Genomic DNA, 12,117 nt, shown 5'->3' with positions numbered 1-12,117 from the left:
ATATATATATATATATATATATATATATATATATATATATATATATATATATATATTTATATATATATATATATATATATATATATATATATATCTAAATTATATATATATATATATATATATATATATATATATATATATATATATATATATATTTAGATATATATATATATATATATATATATATATATATATATATATATATATATATATATATATATATATATATATATATATATCTAAATATATATATATATATATATATATATATATATATATATATATATATATAATTTTTAGATATATATATATATATATATATATATATATATATATATATATATATGTCAAATTCTTAATGGCTATCAGCGATGCACATAACATTGTTACCTTGTTGTTGCAGAATGTCAAAATTGGTGTTCTTTTTGTTAGAATGTCAAAATTTGTTCTTATTGCTGATTTAAGGACAATGGATCCTAAATAAGGCCAATAGATTCTCAATAACTCTAATTGTCAACATTTTTGTAAAAGTTTAATCAAGTATTTAAGCAACTTATTTGTTAATTTTTATGAATAGTTGCAAATGATTTGCTTAAATAATTGGTTAAATGTTTAAATATAATCTAACCAAATGGTTACAAAAATTAGGTTTTAATGTTTCCTCCTAAAAAAATCTGTTTTTTGTTATTAAAGGAGGAATAATATAAAGAAATTTTGCTCGAGCAGAGCCTTGGAAATTGATAAAATAAGTTTTTCAAGTCAACTTTTTACGTTATCGGTAAATTTTGTTTAGATTAATGTCTTCTATTTTAAAAAAGATCGGTTTCCTTTAAGGATGAAAAAACTTTTTGCGCTACAGTGTAGATAATGATCAGACAACAATGCTAACCCAAATTACGCAAAGTTACCGTTCAAGTTGATAGAGATAAATTCACAGTGACTGGTTGATCGTTTTCCAAAAATTAACTTAAAATTGTTTTGCCATAATATTGGAGACAATCAATTTACTGGTCTCAAAAAGATGAGAGGCGCATCACTAGACAATTAATCAGGAATTTTACACCAAATTATTTTTAAAATTGTAGATTTTTGGATTTCTCCAATAAAAACTTAAAATTTCGGTGAAATACTTGATGTGCAGTATTCTATGAGGCTTGAAATTTGCTCTGAATTTTTAGTAGCAAATTTGCGCTCTAAATTAAGGCATTTCTTCTTTTCCTTTTGCACTTCCACCCTTTTGCTGTCAGTTTCTCGATATATTAATCTAAGCATTCTTGAGATTTTAGACAAAAAGTTGACATTGTGCACATTATCTCAACTAAAAGTTTTTGAGTTATTCTGATGCAGAAACGTTTTGAAGTTTTACTTAAGCTGTTTTGAAGTTTTGCTTCAGCTGTTTTGAAGTTTAATGATTGTATTTTGATCATTTTCAGTTTTGCAGTTTAAATTTCAACATCACTTTATAAATGGCTACTTACTTTATTGATGGCCTCTCTTTGTTTTGCATAAATTAAAATCAAAACATTGTAAAAATATCAATTGTCCATGAATGCAATCATTATTGTTTTCCCCCTTTGAAATAAGCATGGGGCAAAAATCAGCAAGGTATGAACAAGATTTAATGAAATTGTTTGAAGAGTTAATGTATATTTTTTATACATTTTTTACAAGAAATTTTATCTAAAGTCAAATTTTACAAACCGTCTGTTTTTTTCTCTTGCCTCATTTTTGACAATTTTATATTCAAAAATTTAAAAAAGCTGGAATAATTTTCGAATAATTTTTTTTTCTGATTATGTCCGACCTCTTTTTATCTGTTTGGTAATGGCAACAACCCAGTAATTCTATTTAAACGTAATTTTTACCAAACACGTAAAGAGATATGAATGGAACTCTCGAACAAATTGGCACTTTACTTTAAAATTTTTGTGGGTTTTCGTTTTTTTTATTTTTCAAGGTTCTGGTAAAATTTTCAAGGTCATCGCAATAAAGAAATTATTCAGAATGTTGTTTTGAGTCTGTAACATCGTTAATAAAAATGATAAAGAGTAGTGGACCCAGCACGCTACCTTGAAGAACTCCTGACGTCACCACTGTTACACTTGAAAAACATCCCTCAACTTTAACAACTTGCTTTCGACCGGTGAGATATGATTGAAAGAGCATTAGGAGATTGTGATCAAAAAACCAAATGAAGATAATTTATGTAACAGTAACCCGTGCGAAACTGAATCAAAAGCTTTTTTCAAATCAAAAGATAATAGAAAATGTCGACAAAACTTTTACTTTTGTTCGAGTTTGAAAACCTGGTTAGAGTTAGTGAGTTATGCGGTAAAAAAGTTTCAAAGAATTGTCACTGTTGCTACAAAAATAAAAATTTTGAATCCTGTTCTTCATCTCTTTGTTATCTTATTTCTTTCCGTAGACAAATAGGTTTTCCACATATATATAGAAACACAAAAAAGTAACCAGTTATTCTCAAAAATTGTTTTCTGGTTTTCAAACGGGAAAACTTTTTTCAGTTGGTCATCCATTTCCACAACTTTCAACTCGTCAACTTTTCAGACATAAATGGTCAATATCGGAGTTAAATTACTGATAGTTTTTGGTGAGTTTTTTTTGTACATTAATCTGGCAATGTAACCATTCATCTGACAAGGTCTTGTAAGATAACCATCCTGTCTCGACTGGGGTACAAAATAAGATTATCCTATACGTTATAATTTTTTGTTTAAAATCAAATATCTTTTCGTCATCTTTTAAGATGTTTTGTGCCTATTTTTCCTGTTTGTTTGAATTCAATGTGCTAATAATATTCGTCGACGTTCACAAGTTTTTTCTTTCAAAAACAAATATTTCGTAGTGAGAATGCTGCTTTCAGCAGATGAACACCCTTTGGACGCATTGAATGGCGCATTTTGGTGTGGTTGATCAGCTCCATAAAGTGTTGAAATTAGAAAATTGTGCTGTTACTGAAAAACCAGAGGAAATCAAAATTTATGAAACAATGTTATGAGAACTTGAGTTCAACAGCTTTAAAGTTGCGGGTGTAATAAAAGAGAAACAACTTCCATAAATTTTTATGCTCTTGCATAATTGAAAGCGCATTAAAGCTGAGGACCCAATGCATTCACTAGTTTGTCCTGTGTTTGTAAAGTATCTTATCAAGTTTCATGGCAATAGAAATCGAGCAAAAACTGAGCAAAAAACAGATTAGTGGGGTCAGAACACAGTGGAAAGGACCCTAGTTCCTTGTAATTCATTGTTGACAATTTAGGTGCTTGGAGAATCTTGACCCCGAGAAGTCTTTCATTTGTCCCCCTCGAGATGATGGTACAGAGACAGTCCAGGCCTACTGTGAGCCATGTGGTCTGGAAACCCTGGGTGATGTACAGGCACTGATTGTGGGAAAATTCAAAATCCGCGGAATAGAAGTCCAAAAATAAAAATGCACTCATACATGAATCGAAGCATTCTTTGTTTATTTTTGATTTAGAAAAGCACTCAAAATTGACAACGAAGTTTGTAATTTGATGTTCAAATAGAAAACGAGCACATGCGATGAAATATTATCGCCATTTCAGCGCATAATTATTTGAAAAACCAAATGAGATCAATGGAAATTTGCATATTTTTCCGTTTGTGTCCAGTACGTTATGCCCCCCCCACCCACTGTAAAGCAAAAGCACGTGTCATAAGATAGTGTAAATCATTATGTAAAAAGTGGCACGTGCGCTTAGGTGTATCAAACGATATGGCAATGTCAATGAAAATGGCAATGTCCCTACTTTTTTGTGAACTGGCTTCTGTGAACTGGTGAGCGCGCCTTTATTCCAAAGTTTCAACAATAGCATAGTGCTTTTCAAATCGTTTCTTATAGAACTGTTATATCTCAAACAAATTTTGAGCGTTGCATTGTGTAGAAAATTTGAAGCGATTTATAAAACTAGCTGATCTTCATAAATAGAATCCATAAAAATTCATAACTTGTCATAAATTTGGTGCCTAATTCATAATATAATTTTTGTGCCTAGTCCACTTTGGTGCCTAATGTATGCCCAAAAAGATGTTCATGCGTTTTCAAGTTTTCAAAAAGATGTTCATACGTTTTCAACTGTACTTCAAGTTTTTTAACTTTTTATTAAACTTCTTCGGTAAAAAAAGTTTTTTAACTTTGTTTTGCATCTTGAAGCACAGTTTTCAAAGTGATATATGGCAAGTTATGTTTGTATGAAATAGAAGACACTTAAAAAGATTTCATTTCATTTCATCCGGTCTAGATTAACACTCTAGTCTCACAATCTGAGATTTTCAAAGACTTCTATTTTTTAGTTGGATCAAAACCCACCCAGGATGAAGTCCGCGATCAAATACAGGCATAGTCCACATGGACTTGGATCGCGGACAATGGGGTCAGACCAAGCAGACCAAAATTCAGGTAAGGTCAAGACCGAACAGAATTTGCCAACCACGTACCAAACGTAACAGACTTTGACAACTCTGAGCCAAACCGAACAGATTATGGCCCAGACCTTGGACCAGACCAAACAGACCAAAAAATGGGTATGGGTCATACTAATCATACCGAAAATTGGGTATGGGCAAGACTGAACAGACCAAAAACTGAGTATGGAACAGATTGAACAGACCAAAAAATCTCTGTGCGCCAGGCCGAGCAGACCAAAGTTGGGAATCGGAAAGATCGAACAGACCCAAAATAGCATGGGCCAGACGGATGGCGCGACCCAAACTCCGTTTTTTAGTTTAGGTTTGGGGGTAGTTGGGGGTGGTAGTTGAGGTAGTTTGAGGTGTTAGGTGAGTGGGAGTAGGGTAGGTGTTAAGGGGTAGGTAGTTGAATGTTGGTAGATGGCGGGGGAGGGGGGGGGGGGGGGTGCGGGGTGGTAGCTGGGTTTTGATGGGATATATGTAATTTGGATAGTGCGAAGTTGAACTGTTATGAGAAAGAAACCTTTAAAATAGTTGACAGTGATCATTACCCGAATTTACTAATTACTATGTATTATTATAACTAGGCTTCCTTTCAAATTTGAAAATTTTGTAAAGCCATTTGATGCATTAATTGAACTCTGAAGTCATAATCATTTCAAGCACTTGACTTCTTGGGGTAAAACTCGTGACATGTCCAGCTTTTCGCCCTCAAATTGGAATTCATAATTCCCTGTTTAGAGATTTTCATCTTTTCAGTAGTTGCCCTGTTATAATTTCATTAACTTTACTATTAAGAATTGCATTTGGTCGTACCATTCAGTTCTTAATTATGCTTTGTGTCTTTCAGAAAGCGATAGATCCTACAGTTGGAGATCAGATCACGGCGAAATCCACTCCAAAATTAGTAAAAGTGGTTTTGTTATGCAAAATTAGTACTACATTTTAATTAGTACGACATGGCGCCATCAACAAGCGTTAAGCTTACTTCACTTGCATCAAACCCTTCTGGGACAAGCTTAGAATGAATCCCCGCTCGGATGAGCAAAATGGAGAATGTATTTAAAACAAAAACTCTCATCCGAAAAAAATATCATCGACAGCTTGATCGATCCTAATCCGAAGTCAGCACAATTAGCTCTCCCCCCAATATACGAAGATGCAATTCCCGATGGATCTGCTCCATCTAATTGAGGGCAATAAGCACGCAATGCCTGGCAGATGATTATAAACAAATCAAATGCCGACATAAATTGTGAGTGGGAATCTTGTGTGGGGAAATACCATGGCCTCAGTCTGACCGAAAAACGCTTTCTGTACCATATCTCAGCGTTGGCACAGAAAGAAAAAATATTTTGGTTACAAAAACCCGCGTAGCATAATCAACAATCTCAATAAATTTGACGTTCGGAGTCTTATAGAAGAGATATTCATCTGAATCCGTTACATCATTTTTGAGTGATATGCCGTTTTGATAACAAAACAGCGAAACTTGAAATTTGAACACATTAGCGGAAAAATAAAAAACCTGGCAGAAAATTCAGAACTCGGAAATCAGGATAAGTTGTTTATAAGAGAAGATTTCTGAACCAATATGCAATGTTTTTTTTCCAAACATGTAAATTAATAATATAACCGAAAGGTTAAATTTTACATGCCTTCAGATTAATCACGAATATTAACTGAAACAATCAAAATTATACATCAAACTTCATGTTATCAATTGATGTTACCCATTAAGCTGTTCGTTCTTTTATATAAAAAAATGAATGACACGAATGATCCTAACTGTCTATCTATTGGAAAACTTTCGTGCTGACGTTGAAAAAACTCTGTTAAATTTCTTTTGAAAAGAGTTTTGTTCTCCGTCGCTATTACGTTAGAGGGTAACTTATTCCATTTTTGTATGCTCTTCAAAATCAAAGATCTTTTACTCTGCTTAGTATACTTTTGTGTTCTTATTATCAGCTGTTTTGTCCATTTGTTTTGTTTTAACTGTAGGCGGTTTGCTCATTTTTTAATCGTTTCTGATACTATCCTCTGATTCAAGTCTGTGTGGAGTTTCAATATACTAAACTTTGAAATAATTAATTCAGCTGGTAGGACATGCGATTTGAGAAGGATATCACGACAATATTTACGACGCATATAACACACTTTTATGCCCCAATTAATCTGTCGATATATACGCTGTACATTTTTTGCTGACAATGTTTGTAAATAAACTCAGCTGAATGACAAATGAGACAGGACTAAAGATTTGAAAACTTGCAACCTTACTTCCAAAGGTATATGGTTTCTTACAAGATATAGTGAGCGAATGGCGGCTGCCATTTTCTTTAAAACTACATTTAGATGTGCTTCAAAAGTCAATTTTGAGTCAGGGTGTATTCCTAGACAACGACAACTCTCAGCAGATTTTATTAAATTTCCGTTAAAAGTAACTTTTGGTTCTAATTCGTCCCTAGTAGAAAAATAAAGTAGTTCTGTTTTATCCGAATTCAAAGTGAGTTGATTTTCCTTCAAGTAATTATCCGTCTTCAGTAAAATATTTTTCAAACAAGCTCAAAGTCACCTCTGATTTTTTCTCAAAAATCTTTAACGTATAAAAGAAAAATTTTGGGGTCCTAATACTGTGCCTTGCGGTACTCCGTGATTAACGAAAATGTTTTCTGAGACCTCGGTGCCTATTTTGACGCATTGTGATCTTTCTTCGAGAAAAGAGCTCAATAAATTAACTACAGGCTCAGAGAAGTTGAAGGACTCTGCTTTTTTAAGAAATACTTTGTGCGAAATTGAATTGAATGCTTTTGCAAGGTCTAAGAAAATTGCTGCAGTGTTTTGCGCATTTTCATGGTTTTCTACTGCTGTCTCAGTGAAAAACAATACTGCATCTGTTGAAGATTTTTTGTAACGATATTCGAACAAGAAGAATTGTTGAAAAATAGCATAAAACCTCGCCGGCCATAAATATGGAACTAGAAGCAAGAAATTGGCAGCAAATTTAGCTCAAAACAAGGGTCTACTGTTGTAGGTCGAAAACGCAGTCAAAAAAAGGTTCAGCCACCCTTACCACTTTTTTAATCAAATTTTAGTCCAAAGTTGCACACTCTACTCACTGTCAAAATAGTGGATTTCTGGGTTCATAAGGACACAAAACAACCTGAGCAGAATGTAGTTTTTTGACAGCCAAGAAAAGAAAATTCCAACAATAACAGAAAATAGTAAAATTTTATTAAGCGAGTCCAATAAACAATAACAATTCCAACAATAACAATTCCAACAATAAAAGAAAATAGTAAAATTTTATTAAGCGAGTCCAATAAACCATGTTATGAGTCCAATTACAGAAGTTCTGACAACAATAGTTTAAAGTGGTCGGTGTCAACTTGGATGGAAACTATCACTGAAACTGCCAATCACGATTGCAAACGAAAATGTGCAACTAATTGTTGAGCGCCATTAGCAATAAGAACTGTTAACAAGTCACCAAAGGCCGATTGGATAAATGAAAAAAAAGCCAGAAAGCCAGCAGTGAGATCGTTCCGCTTTGAAACATTTTCAACACTTGGATGAATCAAAACACAGGCGACAAGTAATGACAGGAAAGAAGGAGGTGTCGAATTCATTGTTGTTCTGCAGGGCTTGAAACGCCTACTTGACAAAAGTTTGAGTAGTATAGTGTCTTCCTGGGCACGCAACGGGGGGGGGACATTTGTGTAACCGTGTTTGCAACGGGGGGGGGAAACGAAAAATTTTTTCGAAATGTTGGTATTTTTTGGCGTTTTGGCAAGAGCGGTGCAAAACGCCAAAAAATAGCAAAAAAATTTTTGTAAAAAAAATACCAGAAAAAATTTTTCGTGTCCCCCCGTTGCAAACACAGGGTTACACAAATGTCCCCCCCCCCCGTTGGGTTCCCAGGAAGACACATTTTTGGTAAATTTTGTTAGTTTTAGACGTTTTTGATGGTTTTGGCTTGTTTTGGGTGTTAGTTGGGAGGTATCACTGCTTTTTTGGTGGTTGTCATTTTGAAATCAACCCAGGTGAGCCTCATCAGTGAAAAAAAAATTTTCTGAAAAAAAAATGAAAAAAAACGTTGGGTTTCGGGACTCAAAGACGATTTTTTGTTGACCTGATCTCACCTGGTGGTCCTAATCATTGAAGAAAAAACTTCAAAAATCATCAAAAAAATTTTGGGAAATATCAAAAAATTTGAAGTGTTAAAATTGTGTGAAATGCATTTTGCAGCGGGTTTCAGGTCTTAAAGTTAATTTTTTGCGGACATCATTTAACCTGGTACTAAGATTATATCAAACGTTTTATAATCAAACATTGTCATCAATCACGGCTTACCAACTAGGTGAAAAAAAGTTGTTGACTGTTTGTGGTATTCTTCATGTCTGTTGCTATCAGTCAGTCCTCTCAAACACTCTTTCAACCGTTTAAATGATCATGCTTGAGAACAAAATATAGTAATAGGAAAGGAGTTGAGTGCTGGCTGTTGTGTTGTTGTTGTTGTTCTTGTAAGAAAAACCTGAGTCACTAATCTGTTTTTAGTATACAATCTGTTTTTAGTTTTCTACTATGACTAACCACTATAATAGTTGCTAAGGGTCATTTCACACGAGTAGTTGTCGTATTCGATTGTGATTGGACGACCGGTCGACCGAGAGTGTCAATGAAGTATTTCTGAATAAGTGTTCTGAATACATGTTCAACTGTTTGCATTGGGTTGTTTTGTTTTTATAGTTTAATACAGTAATTGCATAGCACTAGAGCAGACTTATAGAAATTTGTTTGAGTTTCAGTTCGAGTTTGATTTGTAAACAAACTATGTCAGGGGTTGAAGATTGTTCCTTCTTTGACTTTTCTCACGATATTACCTCTACAGAAAAACGTTATGTAGCTGTCTGTGTGAACACTTGTTACTATACCTAAAAAGGCGACATTAAAGAAGTAAATCATCTATTTATGTCCTGCGCTTGAACTAACAGATACAATTTAATTGGAAAAAAAAGAAATCATATTGTACTACCAAACTTCCAGGAGTCCTGCCATGATAACATATTGAATTTGTCATTATGAAAGCATTTTTTTCTCAGAATATACTTTCAGCCATCAAATGAGAGAAAACTAGAGAGACGAACAAACAATTAAAACATCGACAAAACAACGAACAATGTTATATTGTTATATTAGTAGTTTATTAAGGTTGAGCAAATGCAACTCACAAGATTATAACTGTTTGAGGTTATAAGAGACTCATTTAGAGTTTACGTTTTTTTGGAGCAAGACAAGAACTGACAGGCGGCGTTTCAAGACTGTTGGTTGCCACGAGCCTACTACATTCGGGTGTTTTGATTAAGCTTGTTGTAATTGCTGTAGGGGTTATCGAGTTTTCTAAATTCTTGGTTGTTGAATCTGGACTTTCAGTAAAAGTTGGGATTTTCCAACAGTTTTCAATGAGTTCCACGTCCCGCCAATATTCTTCCTGATTTTCGTAGATAGGTACTTCTTGAACTTCGTAATCATAGAGAATTCTCCTAATGTCATCTCCGAGAACGTTTGAGTCAAATATAAAATCACGAGTACAATCCGCTACAAATTCCACAGTATATTGAGCTCCCTTAAATGAAGCTTTTTCAAATCTAAAAGATTGAATGAAATCGAAAGTAACAACAGGTAAGGCCATGTGTTTTACAGTTTTCCATTCTTCGCCTTGATACTCTTGCTGAACAATAACAATACTCTCTTTTCGTATGCAATAGTTCGACTACTGGTAGAAGATTTCTCTTTTAGTATGATTGCAATGGGAAACATTTTAAGAAGTCAGGGATAACTTCGTCTGTTTTCACTCGTATAAGTGGCCTTGAAGGAATTGTTGAAGACTGTAAAATATATCCAAAAAAATAGTGTTAGAGAAATCTGAGAAGAATACGTTAAAAAAACTTGAGTTGATTACTGTTGAAGGAATCTGAATAGTTCCTCTTAACAAGAATTATCGAAGCGTAAATGTATATCAATACAATTATCAACAAATGAGACGGAATATAAATATTTTACTTGTAAAATAATGAATTTACAGAATCTGGTTTAAGTGAAAAACTGAATACTAATTTTGTGGGTGTTTTGCTACTATACTTAGAAAGGTTTGTACTCTACAAAGATTCATTTATATGGACGAGAAGATATTTTCTTTAATGTTTGCAGTTTTATGCTACATGTACCCTTCTTTTCTAAAATAAAGACAGATTTGAAAGTATTAGTGTAATCCCCGCCAGTTCTTATCTTTCCGGAAGGCTATTTTTAGAATCTATATAGAACCTATTAAGTGGGTTGTTTTTTTATTTACAATACCTTATGTTCACACTGGTTCTTTAAAACGAAAATATTAGACAATTTTTTTTGTTGTGTTTGACTTTCTAATGAATAAAAGTTTGTATAAAAGTGCCACTGTTTTACGAATGAACTAGGACAACTTTAACTTTTTTATTACTTTGAACGCTTTCAACTCGAGCAGTCAAATAGTTTTGCAATCTCTTCCTCTATGAATTAGATTGATATAAATTTTTCAAAGAGGAAATTAAAAGTGTCCTTTTTTTCAGTTTCAGTCGGCCTCAATCTAACTCGGAATGCATTTTGATAAACCAATTGTTTGTAGATTTTGTTTGAGAAACATTCATGAGAAGTATTTGTTATTAGCCACAACATACCCAAATAATTCAGTAAGACTGAAGGACTTCTTAGCAGCAAGTGAAGACTTCAGTCAAAATGAAAATTTTGATTATGATAATGCTTTGAAACTTCAACCATACGGAGAACTTATTGGAATAGATAGCTCTTCTTTAGATTCATACCTAAACAACTCCAAATTTCTCCGATTACATGCAATTTTGCATGACGCTGGCGGTTTGATCCAGGAGCTCTACACCGAAGGACCCGGCTACTCGTACAAGCTTCCCTGGAAGCTTAATAGTTGCTTCACTGGACATCTGACAGGAATTCTTTTTTGTTTGTATATTAAACTTCTCCACTCAAAAATTTATCACTTGTTGGAATGTTAAGCAGTAAAACAGTTATGTTAGACCTTGAAGGTTTCCGTCACAGGAAAGAAAAGTTTATTGTTAAAGAATTTGGTGTATGTACTGAAGATTACAACGATTGTGTTTTGTTTTCTCCACCATCAAAATTTTCCGATTTAATTGATCCGCAGAAAACTTCATTTAATTGGTTATCTAAAAACTTACATGTCTTAAATTGGAACTCTGAAAACTATCCTTACATTTATCTGACAAAAATTGTCCAAAGCGTTCCCTTAAGAAACCCGAGAGCAGTTTATTACGCTAAAGGTTTCGAAAAAACTCAACTTTTATCAGAGTTGCCCGATTCTCCAGTAATCGATTTGAATACTCTGAAGTGTCCTAATATATCTTTAAATTTCTTTACAGTTAACTGTGGGAATCATAGCTCAACAGAGCGTGGTGTCTTCAACAATCATTGTGCACGGGAAAAAGCTTGTTTCTATTTTGACTGGTTGACTAATGAGAGAGGAATTGGCGAAAGTGGAAGCACCCTTGTCAGCGATTTCGACCATTTGCGCATTAATCACGAAGGAGGGGACAATGAACCTTTAAAATTGCAAAGGAGAAACAATAAAAAGTGGTACTCAAA

The 12,117-nt window shown here is 33.5% G+C and overlaps 1 protein-coding gene across 1 annotated transcript in view; it reads left to right on the top strand.

The window, feature by feature from the left end:
• Window positions 1-3,543, top strand: part of LOC142338479 (four and a half LIM domains protein 3-like) — a 25,516-nt gene extending 21,973 nt beyond the window's left edge. The window contains exon 8 of the mRNA XM_075388254.1: window positions 3,278-3,543. Coding sequence (XP_075244369.1) covers window positions 3,278-3,446 — 169 coding nt within the window. The 3' untranslated portion in view covers window positions 3,447-3,543. The remainder of the gene's footprint in view (window positions 1-3,277) is intronic.
• The last annotated feature ends 8,574 nt before the right edge of the window (window positions 3,544-12,117 follow it).

The sequence above is a fragment of the Convolutriloba macropyga genome, chromosome 4 (genome assembly GCF_964194025.1).
Source record: "Convolutriloba macropyga chromosome 4, txConMacr16.3, whole genome shotgun sequence".
NCBI classification, from domain to species: domain Eukaryota; kingdom Metazoa; phylum Xenacoelomorpha; order Acoela; family Convolutidae; genus Convolutriloba; species Convolutriloba macropyga.
Note: the sequence above shows the minus strand (reverse complement) of the source record. Positions and strands in the feature narration are given on the sequence as shown.